This window comes from Trachymyrmex cornetzi, unplaced genomic scaffold, assembly GCF_001594075.2.
Source record: "Trachymyrmex cornetzi isolate Tcor2-1 unplaced genomic scaffold, Tcor1.1 scaffold104, whole genome shotgun sequence".
NCBI lineage: Eukaryota > Metazoa > Arthropoda > Insecta > Hymenoptera > Formicidae > Trachymyrmex > Trachymyrmex cornetzi.
The window spans coordinates 362,499-387,215 of record NW_017295587.1 but is presented as its reverse complement, the minus strand read 5'-3'; the positions used below and the strand labels follow the sequence as shown (position 1 = coordinate 387,215).

At 34.7% G+C, this 24,717-nt stretch overlaps 2 protein-coding genes and 1 pseudogene across 3 annotated transcripts in view; 1 reads left to right on the top strand and 2 right to left on the bottom strand.

Annotated features, from left to right (window-relative positions):
* Nucleotides 1-14,351, bottom strand: part of LOC108759102 (uncharacterized) — a 23,283-nt pseudogene extending 8,932 nt beyond the window's left edge.
* Nucleotides 1-18,213, top strand: part of nvy (CBFA2/RUNX1 partner transcriptional co-repressor nervy) — a 53,208-nt gene extending 34,995 nt beyond the window's left edge. The window contains exons 2-7 of one of the 2 annotated variants that reach the window (XM_018504383.1): nucleotides 1,034-1,461; nucleotides 3,340-3,486; nucleotides 12,243-12,508; nucleotides 15,017-15,660; nucleotides 16,234-16,532; nucleotides 17,082-18,213. In XM_018504383.1, coding sequence (XP_018359885.1) covers nucleotides 1,034-1,461; nucleotides 3,340-3,486; nucleotides 12,243-12,508; nucleotides 15,017-15,660; nucleotides 16,234-16,532; nucleotides 17,082-17,336 — 2,039 coding nt within the window. In that variant the 3' untranslated portion in view covers nucleotides 17,337-18,213. The remainder of the gene's footprint in view (nucleotides 1-1,033; nucleotides 1,462-3,339; nucleotides 3,487-12,242; nucleotides 12,509-15,016; nucleotides 15,661-16,233; nucleotides 16,533-17,081) is intronic. The other variant, XM_018504379.1, reaches the window with a different exon arrangement.
* A 2,020-nt stretch (nucleotides 18,214-20,233) lies between these two features.
* LOC108758940 (nucleolar protein 9) lies at nucleotides 20,234-23,880 on the bottom strand. Its single transcript, XM_018504187.1, has 2 exons — nucleotides 23,689-23,880; nucleotides 20,234-22,608 (listed from the first exon to the last, which is right to left on the bottom strand). The coding sequence occupies exon 2, from the start codon at nucleotides 22,601-22,603 to the stop codon at nucleotides 20,774-20,776; it is 1,830 nt and encodes a 609-aa protein (XP_018359689.1). The 5' UTR covers nucleotides 22,604-22,608; nucleotides 23,689-23,880; the 3' UTR covers nucleotides 20,234-20,773.
* Between the last annotated feature and the right edge of the window lie 837 nt (nucleotides 23,881-24,717).

The following is a 24,717-nucleotide window of genomic DNA, read 5'->3' as shown; positions in this document are numbered from 1 at the left end:
TATATATATTTATATATATATGTATATATATAATCAATTCTGTAAATCGCGCATCGAAATCTTTTTCAGTCTTGGAACGTAGGGTAACTGTCCCTATTAATGTGTTTTTTAGCCAACTTGCTTATTACTGAATTAATTATTAAATATTGTAGCTTTAATTTTATCTGTTTGCAATCAATATTAGTTTTTCAACTATTTCTTTTTCTTATAATATTTCTTTAATCTAAAAAATGTTAATACTTTATAACACATGTTTTTGACAAAAATAAAAAACATGTTTTTTTATCCCTATTAGTGAGTCCTCTAAGCGGCGAAGGCTTATTAATATGCCCCCAATTTGTGTGCCTATCCACATTCGATTCATTTTAACATATAGCTAAAATAGGTAATAAATTTGGGCTAATTGTTTAAGTTAATATTACATAAATCATTATTTCAATTATATATATTTATTTCAATGTACACTCATAACACAACGTTCTCAGCTCCAATATACAGGGCACATTAATAGGGACAAGCTTAAAATCTTGCGGTACGTATTACTAGATTCACATAAATTCCTTATATCTTTTGAAAAATATTTAAAATACTTTAATACTCAAAAAATAAAATATTATCTTCGATATCGTATGCATTAATAATTTAACAAGAAAAAATATTTTTTCTTATTTATTCGTGCTAGTTTTCTTTATGACTTATCGAAATACAAAAGCACACTAATAGGGACAGTTACCCTAGTTAGAATAGAATTAGTAGTAATGTCCATATTGAATTGACAAGCAATTTAATAACATTGATTCTAATAAGCATCTTAATATTAGTTAAAAGAATATTAATAATATGTTTAATGATATTTTATGGCAAATTAAGCGGCTTTACAGAGATAAATAGATATAAAAAAATTAGGTATCGTAAATCGATTTGAGCTCAGAATATATTTATCTCCTGATTAATTATAGTTTCAAGTGTCATTATATATAAAAATACATTCAAATACAAGATACTTGAAGGCCAGAACTGGTTCTTATTGCAGCACCTTCCGCAACGCGGGAGAAGTCTTCGCGCGAGGAAACGGTCCAGCTTGAGGCGCATTCGCCTTCCTCTCAGCAGCATCAAAGGATCGGCCAGCAGAAGCAAACAAACGGCCCTCGATCGGAATACAAAGGAACATCCGGTTGCTCTAGGTCTTCTGATAACGACAGCCCTTTGCCTTCACAATCGCTCAAGCCTGAACTTGAGGAGGCTGCTGCAGGTACTGCAAATGCTGGGCTCAGGACGACGGATGAGCAGAGCGATGGCGCCGTGTTAGCGAACGGCACTGCCAGTGTGTCCAGATGCGTAAGTGGCATCTTCGCGGGACATGGCAAGCTCAAGAGGTTGCTGGGCACTCTGGTGCAATTCGCCACCGATATCTCAGCAGACACGGGTGATACGGTGCGCACGCTGGTACTCGCGCTTCTGGTAGGTAAACGATGTATCTCTCTATATACTTGCACTTTTTAAAAGTGAATCAGTGACTTCTGTACTACACTTATAGGTAACTCATGTAATTGAGGGTATTGGCGGAATAAAGACCTAATTAAAAAATCTTGATATTAATAAAAATTAAAATAACTTGCTACTTTTTTATTATACACAAATGGGTACAAAATATCAAATGAATTTATATAATGTCTTTAAGAAGTTATATGTTATAATACTTCTCTATTACGATAAATATTACATGAAAAAGCTAATTGCCGGAAAAAGGGCCTAAGTAGAATTGTGCCTTTATTCCGCCCATCCTCTCAATTATCAGCGAATATTTACTGTTTCAATAATAATACACTGATTTTCTTTTATTTTTTAGAAGTTATGATTTTCTGTAGATTCAGGCTGCGTTCCGATTTACTGTCAATATTGAAAAGCTATAGTATACATTATACGCACTATAGATTTTCAACATTGGCTGTGAATATCGGAACACACTTTCAATCTGCAGAAATCATAACTTCTAAAAGTAAATCAATATTATTACTGTATTATTATCGAAAAATAGTAAATATTCGTCGATTACATTAGTTATAAGTATAGCACTGAAGACTGAAGTCAGTAATAATATACTAATTCACTTTTAGAGAGCAGCAGTTTTATAACAGTTTGTATTTAAAAAAAAAATAGCAATTGTACTTTTGAAATTTTTTAGGGTAAAATCTCATTCTAAAGAGTGAAAATTGAGCCAGTCTCTCGACCAGTCTTGAAAAAGAGTGGCTCAATTTTCATCCATTAAGAGTGAGATTTTTGTCTTTAGATATTCACTCTAAAAGTTTTAGAGTGTAATAAATTTTAATTTAATTAGATAAATTAATTTTTTAAGATACTTTGATAACATTAATATTTTTATATACAAATATTTAATCACATGCACGAATAAAATAATGCGTAACACGCACATATAATCGGGATTAGTATTGCTAATTTTTTATTTAACTTTCTATCGATATTCTAATAAACTTTAGCGTGACACGTTTACATTATATGAACCGTTAGCTTATTAGCAATCTCTGTTAGCTTATCTCGCATTGCACCACGTAGTTTGCAGATCATCTTCATGCAAGACCTTTCTGGATTTACGGATTCTTTTAGTATCAACAATAAAGTAATATACGCGTACCAGCTGACGGAGTTTTCTGCCGCGTGCTGAAATCACGAGATTTGCAGTGTGTATGCATGATATTGCATCATCGTTAAGTGCATTCATATAATAAATTATATAGACATTTCTCTCAATAGCAGATATTGCTTTACATTATTAAAATAGATTAATGATTTTCTTTCAATTTAACAAGAGGAACAATTATTTACTTTACATTTATGAAAAATTAGTCATAAAACTTGAAGCTCATAATACTTTCGTTGTGGAAGAATATACTTTTCAGCGACATTTCATCGGTTACATTTTGGCAATGATAACGTCATGAAAATTCGTGGTCCAGTTGTAACTAACAAGCGTCAGATAAACGATTCTGCAATGTGCATGCATGCATGCGGCACGGGATGAAAAAAAGCATAGTTAATCGATGCCGGCCGTACCGTGTCGTTAAACAGCTCGTAAATATTCAAAGTACGTACATAATGCATAATGTCGTCGTGTGTACCGAGCGTGCATACGTCCCGGAAACGTGACATCTGGTGACCGTGCTTAACTGTAAAACGATCGCGGCACGTGACAAACGCAAAACCAAATCCAACCAAAGCCGCGCGCGCAACTCGTTCCGGAAACGCGTTTCGCTTCGGGATCCGAGATCTTTTTGTCGACGATTGAATTACACGCGGCGCTCGCCGTGTCGTTAATTGCAGAGCGGCAGCATGACCGCGGAGGAGTTTCATTCGGCGTTACAGGAGGCGACCAACTTTCCACTCAGAAGCTTCGTCTTGCCGTATCTCAAGCACACCCTGCCCTCCCTGCAGAGGGACCTGAATAACGCGGCCAGGGCGAATAATCAGGTAAAATAATTTACTACAATTTTATTACGATTTACTACGATTTTTTACAATCACTTATTCATTCATAGTAAAGAACAGTTTTGAAATGTTGAAATATCTAAAAACTTAGCTAGATACATAAAATTTGAAAATAATTTTTGATAGACTATCAAAGTAATTTTATGTTTATAGTTGCTTTCTATTTACATACAAGTGAAACTGAGTCTGAAGTGAGCTGAGTTTTTATACTCAGATTAATGACGTCACTATTTGCTTACTTTGGTAAAAAGTTATCATGGACTGAGAGAAAAATGTTTGGAAATTTGTAACTATAATTACATATCACTATAATTATGATTATTACTGCTATAATAATAATAACAGTAACTATGTATATAGTTCTAGCAACAAATGTATATAGTATATTAACCATAAAAAATATGGTTGTCCCCAAATATAACTATAAAATTATAGTCACTTGAATCATTTTTATGGTAATTTCAACTATTTTATGGTTATAACAACTATAATTATATATAGTCATTTTAGGTTGCCAACTATATACATTTGTTGCTAGAACTATATACATAGTTACTGTTATTATTATTATAGCAGTAATAATCATAATTATAGTGACATGTAATTATAGTTACAAATACCAAACATTTTTCTCTCAGTGTGGCTGTGTTCCAAAATTTACTGCCGGCGCCGAAAATCTACAGTTTCTCTGGTGAAAATTTTTCTCAAAATTTTTCATATCATTTTTCAGAATTTCTATATAAATTTTTTTAACTTTTTCACGAATTGGAACATTTCTCAGAAAATCTACATCTTTTCTCAAAATTTTTTATATATGTTAATTATGAAATATCGTAAGATTTCAAAGATTTTTTGTAAGTATAATTTCTGATGAAATGTTATAAAATCTAAAAAATAAAAAAATTTTTTTTTTTAAATTATGGGATGAGAAATTTCAGAATATTTCAGAATTCACTTATATGAAAAATTCTGAGAGAAGATGTAAACTTTCCGAATATTTCTGAGTATTTCTGAAAAATGTTCCAATTCGTATAAAAATTATAAAAAAAATTTTCATCAGGATTACGTATACATTTTTTGCATTGACAATGAATTTAGAATACAGTCTACATATCAACACAGGTTCATAATCTCACTTTGAAGTGAGTTTACGAGACTCACTAAAGCACACGATCTCGATCTTGTGCAGATTATAGGTAAAAACTCAATTGAATTTCACTTGTCAGAATGCAAAAGGAACGCACATTCAATTGAATTATGACGTTATAAGTGAGAATTATCTGAGAATCGATCATGTAAATGGAAAGCACTTATGTGAGATATTCAAATTGATATGCAAAACACTCAAATTGCTAGATTGTCATAATTTTTTGCAATATTGTTCATCAAGCTTCAGCATCTTACAGAATTATTTTGATAATTTAACAAAATTTTTTAATTTCATACGTGGCTAAATTTTTAGATACTCCAGCAAAACAATTTTTTTTTATGTTGCGAAACGAAAATTTATTTTCACGCATATAAAAAGTAAAAATTCACTGACGAGATGGATCGCATTTGCATCACGGAACATTATTTTTTCAGACATAATAATTATCATTATTATTATTTTACTTTATACTGTATTATAATGCACTTTTATCTCGAGGTTACTCTTCAAGAGTCTGCATTTTTGACTAACACAATTTACAAGTTGTAAGAGAAAAAAATATCCATATGATGTTTCTCTATGGATTCGGTAAAGTGTCATAAGGCTGCAATGAGAATAACGGTGACGGCTGATTCATAAGCAGTCCGATGCTTTATTGGAGCCACCACGGTGGTCATAAATCACCGCACTCGTGTGCAACGCGGTGCGGCGCGTAACGATGCATGAAGACGCGCATTCCCCGTGCTGGCAAAAATCGCTACCTCGCGGCCGAGATCTGTCACAATCAAAATAAGTTACTTGCGTAGATATATGTCGGATCGGAATTAAATACAATTCTAATTCTTTTATTCGTTACTTTAAATAATTTAATTTTTACAGAAATCTAGGACTGACCAATTTAATTTGTAAAAAATAGTAATTATTTATTTATTTGAAGTACTAAAAGTACTCTGAGCAACAATATTTTTAATACTTTTAATACTAAAAAGTAATAATTTAGTAATATTTAATATCTATTTATAATTCTTAAATTAATTACTGTATTTTAATATTAAGTCCTGCAGACCTGATTTTATTGGAACCATGTTAAAAAAAATTTTTTTTATTCAATGTGCACTTTAATGAGTAATAATTCATACTAAAAAAAAAGCGATTAATTTTTTTTTAATTTTAACTGTTTTTTCAACATATACATTATTATAATTATTATGTACATCAAATCTCAAATGATGTCGATGGAATTAAATAATTTCAACTGATAATGTTTTCAAATTTGATAAATTAGATGCACACAGATCTGAAGAAGTTAATCGATAATAATTAATTGGTCAATATTAAATTTCTGTAACGGAAGTTAACATCTGTATATATTCAAACCTTTCAGATAATTACAGACACACGATATTCCTCGTATTTATCTCAAGATTTCAATTATTCTTTCAATTCTTTTAAGATACCTTGCACATTTTTTTCTACTAAAAAAATGTTATTAGTTATCATTTGCATTTATCGAAAAAGAGCATAACTTGCTACTTCTCTTACTCTCATACAATATGCGATACTTCGTAAAATTGCGCGCTCCGTTAACAATTCGCGGCGTACGCGATTTTTTATCGCCTCATCCCTGATGGGAATATCGCGGCGAAATAGGGAGAGACCGACAGATTCAACGTGACATTACGCCGTTCTAAATGGGCGGATCAATGTCGCACGTGGTCGACTCGCGTTCCAAGCATGCGGTCGCAGAGCGCGCGGCATCTCGAGATTCTCGAGAAGGAAAGATCACCGCAGCGTTTGTTATGCAGGAACCGGTCCATGCCCTCTCGAAGATGTCGCACGTGCCTGATTCTCTCTCTCTCTCTCTCTCTCTCTCTCTCTCTCTCTCTCTCTCTCTCTCTCTCCCTCTCTCTCTCTCTCTCTCCCCCTCTTCTTCTTTCTTTCCCTCTTTCTTTTTCTCGCTTGGGTCGCGCGCCGGCCCATAAATTTGTATGCACTACTGCGCTCGAACAAGTGCAACCGCGCCCCCGAATCCTTTCCCGCGTTTGCCTCGCCGCAACATTGTGGCCAGTATGGAACCACAAAGTATGCCATTCAAGATAATAGACGAGTCACCGCGGACTCACGCAAGGGGAGATGTATTTTTATTTCCTTCCCTTCTAAATTCTCGAAAGAGAAGAAAAATCTCTTTCCCCTTTTCTTCTTTTCTTTAAGGTCTGCAAAATAAATTATCGAATATTATTGGCGAGCGTTGTTTAAATGTAAATTTTATAGTGTTCTTTTTCCTTAGAATAAGAAAAATTAATTTTGATAGAAAAATTTGGATGTTTAATTAAAATTTTAGCGATCATTTTTGTTAAATATATTTTTAATTTTTTTTTTGCTAAAATCATCGTACATTAAAATAACGTAATTTTAAAATGTTACGTAGCGAGCGCTTGAATTTAGATTTCGTTTATATCTCGCAATGAAGTAATGATTAATTATTCATTAGTTAAATTTTAAACCGAGCTCTAAGCGGCTGCTACGTCAGATGTCAGTTTCCCAGATTATAAAATTTTCATTTTCCAAACCAGCGACTACGGGCGGTACATCCGCCGCTTTATTTCTTTGTGGCGCTGCAACTTTTAGCCAATACGATTGTGGAGTAATTATTACGACGAATATATTAATATACGAAAAAGTACATAAATTATACGAAATAATATATGAATATTAAATTGAGAGAACCTTAGAAATAGCAGAGATATTTTCTTCCCATTTGAAATTGTATCGCCAGAACGTTCAACGTTGAATAATGCAAGAATTACAAGCGTCTCGTCAGATCGCTACGAGGGAACAATTCATTTTAAATACGCCACGGAATCTGCGTGAGAAATTGCGTGAGTGTCAGGTCCGGGACACTCCGTACAACGAACGCGACGCGGAAGCGCGGGAGGACACGGTAAAATCAACACGGAGGCAAGGCTGACCGGCTGGCAGGTTGTTTTAATTTCCCAGGCTACTTTCCGATCGTCGGTGGGAGCATGCCAGTCTGTTCCAAGATGGATGAACGACTCGGTATGTAGCGGGAGGGAAGGAGACGTGCGGAAAAAAAAATCGGGAAAAAAAAAGCGCCACGATTTTTACCCTCCTATCCGAATCTCTCGCGGCGCGAACGCGTTGCGGATATACACGCGAGAGATGCGGAGCTTGATAGTCACGCGATAATACGCGTGATACGTGACACGCGATCACGCACGTACTCTTTCAACGAATCACATTCAATTATTCCCCGCGGATAAAGCGATAAAAGAGTGTTCGTGATAACCTCGTTGATTCCTGTCTTATCAAAGCCTTTTTCTGCGCTGCGAGTTAACAAATTTGAAAAATTATATAAGAGCGATAATAAGCTCTCATAGAATTCACCTTTTTTTTTGTATGTGACATAATTTAGGCTTAGATGGGAAGAATTGCTTGGGGAGGAATCGATTAAATAACGCTGCATTTCAGAGAATTATAAGGGAGCTCGAAACTGTTCGTTTGTAATGTATATAATCTCGTCCTTAAAATTATCCCTTGCATACAATTTCTCGCGCTGAATCCGTGGATGTACGATTTAATCCGGTATACTTTGGCCATTCATGTACGCATCGGTTGGTTTGAATCCGGTACTTGCAATTATTTATCCGCAAAAAAAGGAGGAGAGACTCTTACACCGTATTTTATATCGGGCGGTAATGTTTATGCAAATTTATGGGGAATTAACATTAGAGAAAATGCATTAACGCTTTTATATGCGTTTCTGTGGATACAAATCTGTGTCGTTAAATTAAAATTAAAATTAAGAGTATTTGCGAAAAAGTATTCGGTTTCTTGTGCCGAACGCGCATGACAGACATGAAAGAGAAACTCGGAATATTTTTTAACGCGGTTCAAATCTGACAAATCGAATTGGAGCGCAATTTATAAAATTGACAAATATATTTGTAAATTTGCATATGAATTTTGTTATCAAGATTTACATCGATCGGAAATAGGATTCTTTCTCTTATATTTGAAATATTTTTTAAGATACCATAAAACAATCTACTGATTATGCAAATAAGTATTATGAATAGCTTTAAAATGTTAGAATCATAAAATTGTGTGAGAGACAATAATTAAATAAAAATGATTTCTTCGCATATTTAATTTGATAAATAATAAAAGTTTAATAAATCGAGTAAAACGTATTTTTTTGGGGAAAAAATCAATTTTACTTTTCAACATATAGTCTATTTTGAAGGCTACACATTTGGTGCCAAATTTGAAAGCACAATTTCTCGAATCGATTGTTTCGCACAGAACATCATTGGAATTGAATAATTTTGTATTCGCGGTGCAACGTAAAGTCTTAATTCGAAGAAGCTGATTGCATTCGATCAATTGATACACATCGTACGTTTAATTTCCACGACGCGACGCCGCGAAATTCGAGTCTGGGAGGATTAATGGGAGTCTCGTCTCGCTTACGCTACTGCCCACAGCTGTTGCCCGTCTCGAAGGCGAGCGAAACGGAAAGAGTGAGACGCGCCACGTCGGGCGACAGACGCTCTCGGAGGGGTAACGAATTGCAAATTAATAGCGAGCATTTACATTTCTGCCGGCGCGATGAAGGCGCACGTGAGGATCGAAAGTCGCAAGCGCGACGGCTTGGTTTTCCGGTTTTCCTTTCACGACATCTTCTCCAAGTCTCGACGTAACTCGGCATCATATACATGTAAATCGTCGCAACTTCTTGAAAGATTTGTTTCTTAAAAATTGTCGATTAAGAACTTGTATCTGGTAGATTAGCATTTTTACAATAGTCTCGTATATTTTTGCAATAAATTGCCGTTTTAGAAGTAATTAGAAAACCTTTTCAAGTGATCAAAATGAGAGATTTTTTTCTTTGCCGTGTTTTGAAGATGTTTATTAGTATCTGTATTATTAAATTGTTTGTCAATTTAATTTGTGATATTACGTACTTCAACTTTAGTTTAGTTTCCAGCTGTGTTTCACGACCGATAATTAGCGTATAATTTGAACTAGAAGTTGTAAAATTCGCAAAAATATTAGGGAGTTTTTGCAATAACGTGAATCCAGATATGGTAAACGCTAAAGTCATGTTATCCTTTTTTTTAATTAGTTGTTAAGAAGAAGATAACGTAACCTTAGTGTTCACCGTATCTGGATTCACGTTATTGCAAAAATTCCCTATTATTAGGCATTAGATCCATTTCGATGGAACATAAAAACCCTCTAATAAGAGTCTGGATAAGAACCGCAGTTTTACGTAAAGTAGTAGTTTTAATAAAATCGGCGAGAGAAGGGCATTCATTTATTATTTTTTCTTTTTCTCATTCTATTTTAGTTTTTCTTATCTATTTCTCTCTCGCTTTCTCTCTCTCAGGAATTGTTAAAACATGGTGAACCAATCAAAAGTGACTTTCTCATGTCTAGACTCTTATTAGAGGGTTTTCAATCAAACATGACCTTTTTCGTTTGTTGTGTTAATATATTTATTGTTGGTATTTTTTATTTGCATGATCGATGAGAAATATAAATTATTACATCTTAAATTAAAAAAGGGGGGGGGAGGAGAGAGAGAGAGAGAGAGAGAGAGAGAGAGAGAGAGAGAGAGAGAGAGAGAGAGAGAGAGCATTCGGGTTCTACTATGTTAGAGCATTTAATACGCTGACTATGTATATACTAAAAAAAACTTGACCCGTTTAATTATTTACTTCAGAATATATTTTAATATTCTTGTTATCAGTTATAAACAATTTATTGGCTATTCGAACAAAGTCAAATTAAATTCGATAAAGGAGCAAAAAAACCAATTCACAAGATATACGTGCAAGTGTGTATTAAACAATTTCTTCATAAATATACATATAGCATGCGTTTCGACCTTACATTAGGAAATCTTCAGTGCTTATAGAAAATTTAAATTATGTAAAGACGTTGATATATTCTCAATATAAGAATTAACAACCCATTAGTTTATAAAAATGTTTAATTACGATATTAGTCCTATCGAAATTTGAATAAAATTCAGCTTATCTTGTGTTAGTTCCTCTTGTAGATGAATTAAAATATTCTTTAGAGTCCTACATATAAGAGAGCTGCTCCTCAAATTACAAATGGAATAGTTGTTCGCATATTTGACGTTTGCCCCTGTAACTTGCATAATGAATATTTGTAATCTCAACAATCTCATAGGATTTGGGTTTCCTGTGAGATGCTGAGTTCACATAATTCGAGGTTCAAATATGCGAACAAATATTCCATTTGTAATTTGAGGAGCAACTCTCTCTCATACGCTATAGGATTCTAAAGAATATTTTAATTCATCCGCAAGAGAAACTAACATAAGCTGAATTTTAAGGTTGAAACGTTTGCTGTATGTATATTTACGAAGAAATTGTTTAATACACACTTGCACGTACATCCTGCGAATTGGCTTTATGCTCCTTTATCGAATTTAATTTTTGTTATCGTCTTCAATTATCGTTTCTAAGCAAAAACTTTTAGAACCCCGAGGAACTGTCGCAAGTATTTTTGCACATGTACATACGCGAGTGGTCATCACGTTTACCTGGTCCGTCGATCGATGATCGTTAATTGCAAGTCGTGAAAACGAAAGAGCTTGAAAATAAGGGAAGGAAAAGTGGCGAGGGGCGAGCAGGAGGAGGTTGGAAGGTACCGATATTGAATTAGAAGCGATAAATCCCACCCTGCCATGCCGACTTCAGTATTGGGGCAAGAGAGGGCACGACGGAATAAGGGGCTCGACGAGAACTTTGACTGGGTGGTCGCGAGTGGCGGGAACGGCGATAAAGAAAGCAGTGAAACGAATATTAAAAGTCGAAACTGATGTGATCGAGCGAGCCAATCGGTCTCCAGTACATGGGCGACCTGATTCAGGGAAAAACTGAACATACTTTCTTCTTCATTCCAATACATTAGACCTTTTTGATCAAAAATTGCGTTTACCGTTTTTAAAACAAACATTAAAGTAGATATTATTATAATAATACATGATTTGTTATAATTAAAAAAATTGTAATAACATCTTATGTGGTATAATAAAAAAATATCTTGTATATCTTGATTATTACAAATCAAATCTTAATCTATTAGATACTACTTGGTTCTATTTGTAAAATAATTAATTGGAACTCAATAGGTTACTGTACTGATTGGCCCAATAAAATTTCGGTTTAGCACATAAAATCTAAATAGCTCATCTGATGATCCTCTTCAAAATCTACAATTTTTATTTGAAACATTTGTTTTTAAATATAAACATGTTTCTACCTAAGCCGAGTACAGAATCCGTAGAATCCCAAGACCATCTAGAATACCTATTTCAAACTAGATTTTTTTGGTAACATTTGTTTTTTTATATCATTTTTGCGTGAGCGATTTTATTGATAAAGAAAAATACGCAGGTTATTTTTTTTAGAAAAAGAAAAGTATAAATGTTTTGTATTTACGAGAAAAAAGGGATAGTTATATCGATTTATACGATGGAAAATGTGATAGAAAAGGATTAATGAGAGTACAATCCTTTTTGTGTTCGCAGAGCTGCGTGCAGTTCCTACGATCCAATGAGTCCGCCGTTCTTGAGGCCGTAGGGCTGGTACCGTCCGGCGAGTCCGTCGAGGTCTTTGGCGAGCATGGGGGTGCGAATGGGATCGGCGGTGGTAATCAGTGCTCCACTCATTACGCTATGCGCTCAAATTCTAATCCCGGCGCCATTCAGCACGCGGTGGGCAGCAACGCCGCGGGCGCGTTGCACCATTATCCTGGCGTTGCTCATGCACCGAAACGTCGTGCCTCCGACACCCCGTGAGTGTGAACACGCATCACCTTGTACTCGTAGATTGCACAGCAATGGTTCTCAATCGTTGGACAGATCGCTATTTGAATTCATTATTCGCTGGTCGATTCATTATATATTTTAGAGACGAAGTAAATGAACGGATTCAATTTGGTTGGCTCGTTAATAGATACCGATAATTTCAATTTGAAGCCAATTATACGAGTCTATAGAGAATGCAATATACGTTTAGTGCGAGAAACTGCCGGTTTATTGGAACATATAGGTGATCCTAGGTATAATTTTTAAATAGTGTAATAATTTGGAATAATTTTTCACAATCTTATTATTCACAGTTTTGTTCTGTAGGCTAATATTATCGTACTATATTTATGCTAAATCCAAGTGTTGCAATTTTTTATAGTTGAAAATTGAAAAATTGTTTTTTTTAACTAATAACAAAAATTTTAGTGCGTCCCAAGGTCTATATGTTTCTTTAATCAAAAAATGTATTCCTGTTACGGATTCAAAAAATTAAAAAAAATAGTATATTGACGTCTCCCAAGCTCGAATTAGCTTTGAATTAAAATTATAATTAATTATAATTAATTATATCATTATTCTAAATCCATTTCACGAATCTATGAATTGGCAAACCTATCCTAATTCATAACTAATTCATGACTGGTCATTTATTTGTTAGAATGCAAAGATCAAAATAATTGTAATTATAATACATATGTTAAAGATATTAAAGATATAACAAATACGATTTTCTCTTTATAGATTGTATAGATGAAGAAAAATATACGCAACGAATAGATGTATAAATTACTGCGCAAATTGTGTTCTTCACACAGCAAGATCGTGTGGAATCTTCGCTCGTCCATAACGATAATTCACACGATAATAAACGCCATGCAGCTGCGGCTGCGCGTATATACGCGCGTGTAATACGTTTGCCAAACCGCAAATGCCGTAGTTTCGGAAAAATCTTGGCCATTGGCCTGAATATCTCGCCGATATTTATCGCAATCGAATACCCATTAATGCGAACCTGATTCCGCATGTTCAACATTTCGTTAATATTGATAGTGCGCGTGAAAGTATCTCGAAGTCTTAAAAAGACATCTCGGTAAATCCAAATAAAAGTGATTTATATGTAGATTCGTATATCTCACTTTTATCGATAATGCACCCATTTAGCATATAATTTACATATACTACAAAATCTTGAAAATAAATGCACGCATTTATTGATAAAAATGAGGTGTGAGTACGAATCGTAGAGTGTGCTAAGCTTCCAAGTGTTTTAAAAACTGATCCTTTAATAAATATTCAGATTGTATTTTTTTTAGTATTTCGAACTATTAACTTTGTCTGCAATCATATTTTTACTCGCTTCGTCTATAACTCGGATGTTTTTTATCTAGCCAAGTTATTTTACTGTTCTAGGCTTTTAGAAAATGTGGAATAATTATTTTTCTCATATCTCTATTACACTATTAAATATGCTTTTTAACTCAAACGTTAAAACTTTTATGTAATAAAAATTGACATTTGAGTAAAAATGAAGAAATTTCAGAATCAAATTTTGCTTATGACAAGAAAGACCCAAATTATAGCCGGAAGGTGAATAGTTATCGAACTTTTAAGCCATCGCTTACGAATAGAAGAAGAGTAATTTTGATCGAGATTTCTTAACGCGCACTTGTCCTACTTGCCATCCAACCGAGGCGTTGATGAGATCAACGTCGGACGATCGGGATTTCCGGTCAGGCTGATATGCACGTAGATGGAGTAGAAGGGAATGGGGCGCCACGAAGTGAATACGAAGGCGACAAAACGCGGTGCGCGCCCTGGCAATGCCATCCTGGCCTCCTCTCGATATGTCTGTCGGTGACGTTTCCATATATCATCAGGGCACCACCTTTCCCAAACACCCCACCGTGCCCTCCGCGTAGCCTGCTACCCCTTCGCCCACGAGTGCCGACGAACTTGCCTGGAGTGCCTATTGGCATCCTGCTAATACACACCGTATAGCAGCGCACACGTGTCGACGAGCGTGGGTGTACGCGTAGACAGTCGTCTTTGATTCGCAGGCAACCCTCGCACGAACTACAGAATAATACGGAATGCCCAAACAATTCGCCGTGTAAAAGTAAAAGCGTTCTATATATGTGTAACCGACAATATCAGGGCTGAGCAAGTTGAAGAAAGTTCGCTTTTGGATGCGTGAAAGATATCATAAATCACATCGTCCTTTAATCTTTCTGATATTATCGATTAGTGTAGGGCAATAGTTGAAGTGCCAATTTTTACAGAGTGATAAATGTCACTATATAGGTGTTGAAACAGTGTCTTAATTTGAGGCAAGAAGTACGCGCGATGAAATAATGAATTATAACAAATTTTACTCAAGGAAAAGCTGGAAGATTTAAAAAACAGATAAAGATTAATCCCATCAAGTTTAACATGTGGCGTATAATGATATTAATATCCACTTCCTTTCGCTGATGGATCTTCTGCGCTTCTAGGTACTATGAGAACGGCGTTCTTATGGACGATATGCCGGTATACGGCAAGAGGTCTGTCAATCCTTGGAGTCACCACCAACAGCAGCAGCAGCAACAGCAGCAGCCAACGGACCCGTCCTATTGCTGGTACCATCCGTTGCACTCCTCGGGCGGATCGATTCAAGGTCACGCGCACGGCCACGGTCACGGGCCGAGCCCGGTGCCGCCTAGTCTCGTGCAGATTAATCAGATAAACGCGTTCTCCGCGCCGCATCATCTGACTCAGCAGCCACAACAATCATTAGGTCATGGTTTACAAACGCAGAACGGCGGTAGCCTCGACGACGAATGGAAGAATATCCATGTGATGCTCAATTGCATCCTCGGCATGGTCGAGAAGACGAAGAGAGCATTGGCGATCCTTCAGCGACGAGGATGTTCCAGTCCGGCGGCCGCGGCGCCTCCACCAGGTGTAGTCGCGGCGCAGAATGGTACCAGCAATAATGGCAATAGTAACGGCAATAATCCGTCTTCTACTAACGGTGTGCAAGTAGAATCGTCCACTGGCGATCGAGATGGTGGTCTGAAGCGATTGTCCGGTGAGATCGTCGCGCAAACGATCAGGGCGACTGAAGACAAGGTGGCCGAGGTCAAACGAAGAGCAGGTAGGTTTTGATGAAGTATGATAGTATGTCGTGAAAATTTTTAACTCTCCGGAGCTAACGATGAGTCTATTTGATTCACTCAATTAAAAATCTTTTTGTCCAAAATGTTAAATAAATTAATTTTTTTATGTTACATCCAATTATTTTTATTAAAATATATGTACTATTCTTTTTTTTATACGAATTATATCATTTTGATTCCTTGAAATTAATTAGTACTTGATTAACATAAATTAAATGACTTTTACAGACCTAGCGTTAGTAACTGTGTTACAGATTTCAGCTCGAGAGAATTAACTTTATTATATTAGAAAGTTGTGTTAACGAAGCGCTTAAATTTTTTATAAAATTATTGGATAGGTCGTTGTCATTGTGGTTGTTCGAGTTAATTATTTTAGAAGCAATTGAATAGATTCAATGTAATCGGATTATAAACAGATAACTATAATTTCACAATTTAATACATAATTTAATTTTGTAGATGATATTAAAAAGATTATTTGAAATGTAATAATTAAATAAGGCGGTATTAAATAAGGATGTTAATAAAAGTGGTTTCACGGGAATTTCTAGAGGAAGCTGTGTTAGAAGTGAAAAGGGCTGCAGTGGCGGAGGTGCAACGTGCCGTAGCGGTTGCGGTTGCGGAGTCGAGAGCGAACGAACGTTTGAGGGTTCATCGATTACTGGATCTTCCTCTGTCCCAAAGAAATTCAGGCAGTCTCCGTCAGGGCCCTTTCCTGAGAATTCACGGGAACTCGACCGCGGTTGAGGCCAGCACCAGGAACGTTACGACGCCGACTACGACACCGAATTCAGCGCCATCGACCACTGAGGATGAAAAAGACATTCACCTCACTAGCATGATGGGATCCGTAAGTGTAGCCGCGTGTGATTAATTCATTTGCAAGAATCTTAAAATACTGATTGTGTGTTTAAATTTACAATATATCTTTCTCCTTCAAATGAGGAACTACATTTTTATGTTAATATTAAATCTCGACAAAATAAACATAACTATGATTGTGTAATTGTCATTATTATAGTAACGTAAAATGGAATAACTTTGGCTCAAATTTTGATATTTTTCAGACACCACATGTCAAGATCGAAATGTTTTATTTTTATGACGTACCTAATTTTGGACATGCAACTATCTAGGCATTTTTTTTAAATTTGGACTAAAGTTACTTTGTCTGGGTCAAAGTTACTTTATTTTACGATATATTATATAATCAGTTTTTCCATTTTTTTTTGCTTTAAATCTCGTCTTTCACAATAGATATACATCTGATATGCAGTTCGTATCATTTAATATTTTATACGTTTTATCTTGGATTTTATTGATACCTGAGTTAGAACCGAACTATTTAAATAGAAACTAGCCGAGTTAAGAGCGCACGAATCTTCGTCTCTTTTTTCAGAACTGTTGGAATTGTGGCAGGCCCGCCCTGGAGACCTGCGGTGGATGCGGGATCGCCAGATATTGCGGTTCCTTCTGCCAGCATCGCGATTGGGAGGCTGGCCATCATACGACTTGCAACAACCTGCCGCCGCGCGAACCACGAAGATCAGCCTCACGCAGCCCGCCAAGGATCGCCGCCACGAATCTCTCTACGAATATCAACGAGGTCGACGCCACGCCGGTGCCGTCTGCCGGGGTCTCGAAGGGGAAGTGACGTCGCAGTGCTAGGAGCAATCAGCGATCTACCAGAGCAATCGATTACGAGTCACGCTGATCGCGTTTCCTACAAAAACTCTCCTCTGTAAAGAATGTGTGAATTGAAATGAACCAAAAGGAACTCATTCCTGTGAAATCGAATGCCTAATCCTCGAAATTGGAGATTGGCTTGAAACTGTTGGGATATTCGTTTGTCCTCTTCGCTTTCCGATTGTATCTCCGTGAGAATTAAAACGAAAGAAAGAGTTAATTCCGAATTTGGATAATTAGGTATTCACACATTCACAAGATAAATTCCTGCGCCCATTCTTTTTAACTCATTCATCTTCTACAGTGTTTCCAACGATCATACATCTTCTGCGTACACTTATCCTTTCCTTTCCGTGAAACTGGCCGGAGATTTCTTTTGTACTATATCTGGATACGTGAGCGAGTATGAATAAGAATTACTCTGATCCAACATATTTACGAAAAAGTTGACTATACGCTTGTCAAGAATACCTGAAAACTGGACTATCATTGGAATCGAACTAGTTCAATGATCAGTTTATTCGCTGGATAGATCTCTAATTCCGGCGTTTCAATCAATTCAAAATATGCGATAACACATGATTTACGATTATTTAGCCAATTAAAAAAACCGCGAATATAGGCTGATATTTATAGGCAGTTCTTATATTTAAGACTATCTTAAGTACAATCTTAAAATATCGTAAGTTAATCACAGAGTCATCATTATTAACCTCTTAAGATATTATTTAAAACGATCTTAAATAAGAGCGGACTATAAATATCAGCCATTGATCAACGAATTTGATGTTATTCATTTTTGGAGATTATATTAACCCTTCGGCAACGTGATTGCCCCTTTAAAGGCATCGTCAATATTTTTTATTGTGGATTTTTATAGATTATTTAAATCTTAATAAAAATTAATAAAATGCAATCTTAGTAAAAATTAATAAAATGCAATCCGACTTCTATGATAGTGAACGAAAAACTATCGATGTTAAAGCTTTAACAAGTATATCAGAATTTTTCAGATTTGTATACATCCGAAATTAACAAATTTACTCCGTTTCTCGAAGATTTTTACTGTTAACGGAAGACTTAACATTTTATGTTGCGGAGGGTTGAAAATTAAAATAACGTTACTCGAACAGTATGTACGCGAAAGTTCAAAAGTCGAATAAAGGATGGAGTATCTTAAGAAAATTTGTGTTGGTCGAGCACGTTAAATAGTTTTAACATTTTAACAGCTTGAACAATTTAACAATTTACTTCGGTCAGCTAACGACCAAAAATAGTCAATGTTAAAAATGCACAGAGAAAAATAAGTAAACTTCTTAAGATAACTAGATTATTTCTCTAGATAACTAGATTATTTGAGTGAAACGTCGGATATATGTGACAAATCCGTTTTAAGATTTTATCAATTAATGATACAAACACCTGATTTCACAAGTAGCGTAATCGATCACAGCGTTTTTCCGGATAACAAATAACACCGTTGAAGTATGCATAGTATTGTCGTAAATGTACACGTTTATCAAAATCGTGCCAGAACCATTCTCCTTTTTCTCCTTCACCGAGAATCGCAGAGATTTCCAATCCATTTATTATCTAGGGTTAAACCAAACAAAATAGAAATAATGCGTGTCTTAAACAATCTCTGCAATTGAAAGAGTAATAGATAACCGTGAATTCGATCAATGAATCGCAGATGTGCGTTTCGCATTGTTCTGAATCGATATTATAGCGGTAAATGTAGCATTATGAAAATATCTCCCATTAGCGTAGATGTTTCTTCATTTCGCCGTTAACCAGTTAAATTCCTCAAAACGGAGCTGAAAAAACACGCTCGTCCAATTAAGGATTACTTATTTGGACGCGATTTAGAAAAATGCATTTGCATTGCTCATTCGAAGCTATTTAACGAGACATAAAACTTTTACTATTCTCGATATCGGTTGAATCTATGCATAAAATTATAATGTTGCACGAGTTAGTTTCTCTTCTTCTCTTCTTCAAACGATCGAATAATATGTGTTCTCTCACATTGATGTAACTTTTTACTATATCTTGATATTACACCGCAGAATATCGTTATGAAAATAATATGTATTGCAAGATGAAGTTGATATATACATGCACACAACAAACATAGCTACAGTATACATAAAGTGATTTGATTTTATTATGTGTCTACGCTCATCTCGATGTTTCGTACATGAAGAACGAATCGCATCGATTTTATCCTAGTCAATTGATAGGTTTAACGATTGTAACGATTATAATGTAACTTGAGAAGTCTCGAATCCTTTACTTTGCGCGCACGCATCTCAGGATATGATTATCACGTATATTTAAGTCTAGTCAACACGGGAAGATGAAGTGGATTTATCGGTCATACGCGTTAGGGAACTTTGCTCAAATCTAGACTACGAATTATTGTAATTTTTCCTAGGCACATTACGTTGCGGGGATGTATGATGGATCCTATAAAGTGTATTTATAAACTAACGAAATATATGATTATTCTATGTCAGAATATAAGAATACAATACCAGTAGATTTTTTATTATACCTTACAATGATATTAGCGGAAATTGGATGTGAAACTTTAATTGGACAAATCAAATTAAAATCGCAAATGCTCATTTTTTTTTTTGTAAAAGACATAATTAATATTCTATATTTTGTGATATACAATATAATTTGCATTTGTATAACAAACATGTCTACAAAATGGGATTCTCTCAAAATGAATCGGAAATTAAAAGTTTTAGTGCTGAAATAATTCTATGTGAATTTATATTTCCTTAAAACTGCGCATCGAATTTATTTTCAGCCTTGAAATGCAATTTTATTATTAAATTGCTTGTCATTTTAATTTGTGATATTATTCTAATTCTGTTAGAACAGTATCACAAATTAAATTGTGTTTCAAGACTGAAAATAAATGGTGCGCAGTTTGAGTGATTTAAGATATGTAGTATACAACAGGGTATCCTAAAACCTACGTCCTTTTAAGAACGAATTCTTTGAAACATTCTAAGACGAAGATCCTAATACGAAAATATCGAGGCTATAGTAGCTTTTAAATTAATAGCGATTAAAGTTTACTAATCATGGAACTGATATTTCGCACGCTTAGACATAACGATATGACAAGTGGTGAAGATGCTTCAGGGCCCCTCAGCAACTTCAAGAATATCATTCAATAATAACCTTATTAAGAAATTATTGTTGCTTTTATACGAAATCTATTTGTTTTCACAGAATTTAAAGATCTAGCTTGAACATTAAAGGCCATTTAGGGCCTTTATTTCCGATTCATTGTATAGTCATATTACGGTCTTATAAAAGTTATAAGATACTATTCTGTCAAAATGATACATATTCCGATATGAAATTATTACATTAAATAAATTTTTATTTCTCTCTCTCAGGGGTCTTTCCAATAATATTCGCAAACATTGCTTTAGTCTTCTCATCTTTCTCTTGAAATTGCGTCCACTCCTTTTTATCTCTCATGAATAAGGAGACGTTTAGTTTCATGGAAATAAACTTGCCTGATTTCGTGGAACTTAAAGATTGCCCAGCCGCAGCTAACTCCTCCATAATAAGAATTTTTTGATTTATGCGTGCCCATGCCCATATTTTATCCACGCACCTAGATCCATGTGTACTTTTAGCTAATTCTTCCCAAGTGCCGTGCAACTTCTTGCATAATTTTTCCCTGCTCTTCTCGCCGACATATTTGCTGTCCATGAAAGCATCCAGGATTCGACTGCCTTTCGGATCGCCAAATAATTGTAGTAACTCTTCGTTATTCATTTCTAGCAAAGAATTCACAACTTTGATGGGTTTGTTGAATTTCAATATGGCTTGTATTATTAAACTTCCATGTAAATGGGGAGATAGTTGTGAATTATTTGATTGAACCTTCAGTTGAGAGGGTTCCTTTAAAGTTATTATACATCGTACAAGCTGCGTTTGATTTTCTGAGGATGCGCCGCATTTTAGTACGTCGATCATTGCATTGACAAACGGACCTTGTTTTGTCTGCAATCTCAAGCATGCATTTCCCGCGCTGACTAATATCCCAGTAAAACCAAGTTTGAGAATTTTTGGAAAGTGTTCTATTACTTTGTCAAACATTTCTTCAAAGATTTCCTTAGTAACACAATAATCTAATAACTTTTGCACGCTGAAATTTGTATTTTGTGTTGAACACAAATATTCTAAATTTTCAGCAAAAAGGGTATTATATAATTTTTCAAAGGTTTTCGGCTGTGCCACTACCAGACACGCTTCCAGTATCCTGATAGAATATTCTGAATGAAATATGTTTGGTAGCTTCTCGTCTTCTCTTGTTTTAAAACATTTGGTTCTAATCTTTTTGATGATAGTTTTCACTAAATTTGAATCAACATCTTTTAGAGAATACAAAATACATTGTACTAAACCGGAAGTTAATTGTTCTCGTCCAAACTCACAGAATTGTGGCCATTTCTGCAATCGGTCGCAACTCTGTATCAGCAAGTCTTTATATTCCTGTATTACAGGACGTCTTTTTGTGAGATCCGGCATGGCAGACTTCTTATTACCTTCACCAGGGTCCTCAATTAATCCTGCCAGACATTCTATGACTGTTCGCAAGACGTGATTAGCATAAGTGTCAAATACAAACTCCTCACTATTATTGAGAACATATTTGCTCAGTTTTAGAACAATATTGTTGTAAGACTGCACTTCAGATGGCTTAATATCCATAACAGTATCAACGACGTTCTTCGATTTCGTATTTATTTTATCGCCAGTGGCATTCTTTTCGTTTGATGCAGAGTCTCTGTTGCCTCTGTCAGCACAGACTATTATTATCTTTTCTAAAATATGACTGGCGAATTTGTCGCTGCTCAATCGCCTCAGAGAAGACTCCAATGCTTGAGTCAGCTTTTGAATGGCCTCCAAGTTAGCGTACTTCAACAGAGAGTCTATGATGTGAGATCCAACTTGATTACAGGCACATATGATCTCACGACCGGATATCTCCTGGTAGACGTTCTGTGCGAGCATAATTTTCTCGTCGGTTGAGGACGAATCATTACGTACTAACTCAAGAATTCGAACTAGATACAGATAGGTATCTTTGTCCAGATCATTACCAAAGTTTCTCTGACGGGCAACTTTTTTCGCTATTTGTATGTAAGAACGTTTCTTCTTTCGTTTCTTTTTGTCGACCTCGTGTGCTTCCGCCATACTGTCTGTTTTAATATTATTAAATTAATATCAGACTGAGAAGAAATAGTTTAGATTAACTTGTAGCAAATTCACTTGTATTACTCCATTAGTATTTATTAAAAGCTGCTGTACAAAAAATTAATGAAGTTGAAAAATTAAAAGTAAAGAGCGAACTAATGAGAGTGAAACGCTATAAGTATTGCATAAATTTATATGTGTAAATTTCGATTTATTTAATTTGGACGTTTCGACTCACATTCGAGTCATCTTCAGCAATAATTACACAATAAAAATGAGCTGAATTCTTGGCGAGAGAATCCTACCAGCCCTCATGCATGCAATTGTTGCACATGGTTGATAAATCCAGTGGAAGCCATGACAAACGAGACTGACAATCGTTATTTCCCATTGATAAAGTAGTGTAAGAAATTAAAATTACGATCGTGCATATAAGGAAACAAGTCTGATAATAATAACTCACTCCAAGGATCCAGAAACAAGAGACTTAAAGAGATAAAATCCACAGTATACGTTGGATGCATAATAATCACGATTTCAATTGGTTGAATGTTAAAATTTTAGGCACTAAACCTTATATTCAAAAACTATTGTTGAAGATGACTCAAATGTGTGTCGAAACGTCCAAATTAAATAAAACGCTCTTTACCTTTAATTTTTTAACATTTTCGAGAGTGCGTATAATTTTAAATTACTATTGAAGATTGTTTAACTTTTTTAATTGTTTTAATAAAATTAAATGTAAAAGCATATAAATATTTTAAACTAAACGTTCACTATTATTTTTATTTTAACATTTTTAACCAGTATATATCACCATATTTTAAATCATTGATTGTACGCAATAATTGTCATATATTTAACAAAATTGTAGCGTTATTTAATAGAATATACTATTTCAAGTTATTTAACAGAATGCATTGTTTTATTAAAATTGATAATATTATGCTATAGCATTCAGATATTTTACATACAGCAGCCTTTAATGTGTTCCAATCCAGAGCAGCCAAGTGACCGAATTCACCATTAATATATACGACATGGTTTCTGTTTATTTGCTTATGTCTATTTCTTTAATATATTACCGTTCTTTATTGCTTCCTTCTTTGTTGTTGTCTACGTGACTATGAATTAAATCGATCAAGTTAATGAAAATGATGAGAGATGTTTAAATATAAGGACATACAAATTAAATAGGATACACGTGGATCCTAACCTCTTATATTTCCAGCTGCTTCTCGTTAGCTTTCCTAAATCTGATTACGTAAACCAGAGAAAAACCTGAGAGAGGCCATGCCGGTCTTTTTCTTGTTACCATCGAAATCGCCCGTACATCTATTTACAATTTGGGAACTACGTGACTACATACATTTTCTGACACTATCGATAAAATCATATCGTCGAAAGTAGATGTGGTTCGTCTCTGTACTAATCCTCAGGATAGATGCGTGCCGACTATCCATATAGAAATAAGGATAGTTTAATGGACGAAAAAATTTTAATTTCGCATCTCCTACGTATGTAAATAAAAGTAGTTGAATTTTAATAAATGAAATTAAAAATTCAACCAAATTAATTTATTGGATTTTGTCTTATAATGCACTTCTAACTTATTTCTTATTTAATATTTTATATATAAAAGAGAGAGACAGAGTTTTCGGAATTATTTTATATTTTTTTTACTTTAAACAAGTCGTATCAATTGTTTTTACCGATTCCTACGATTTTATATTTTAAATATAAAATAAGTTTCTGGAACTTTTTTATTTTATATTTTTTATTTTAAATATTTTATAACAGTTAGTTTACCGAGCCATGATGGGCATTAGTATACGTTTAAATTTAAAGAATTTCTGAAACACAGAATAATTTGTAGTAATAGTGGTGTCATAAATTAATTTATTAACTGAAAAATTAAGTAACAACAGATGTTTAGTACTTTTAGTCAAAGCTGTATTTAGCGCAAATTGTTTCGCCATATTAAGAAAATTTGCATGATCTTTATATAAAGAACATATATAGAATATTCTATCAATCTTTATTTAAATATGAATCATTAAAAGGAATAATAAAAATTGAGACATAATGTTGAATTATCAAAAATACCCCTTGCG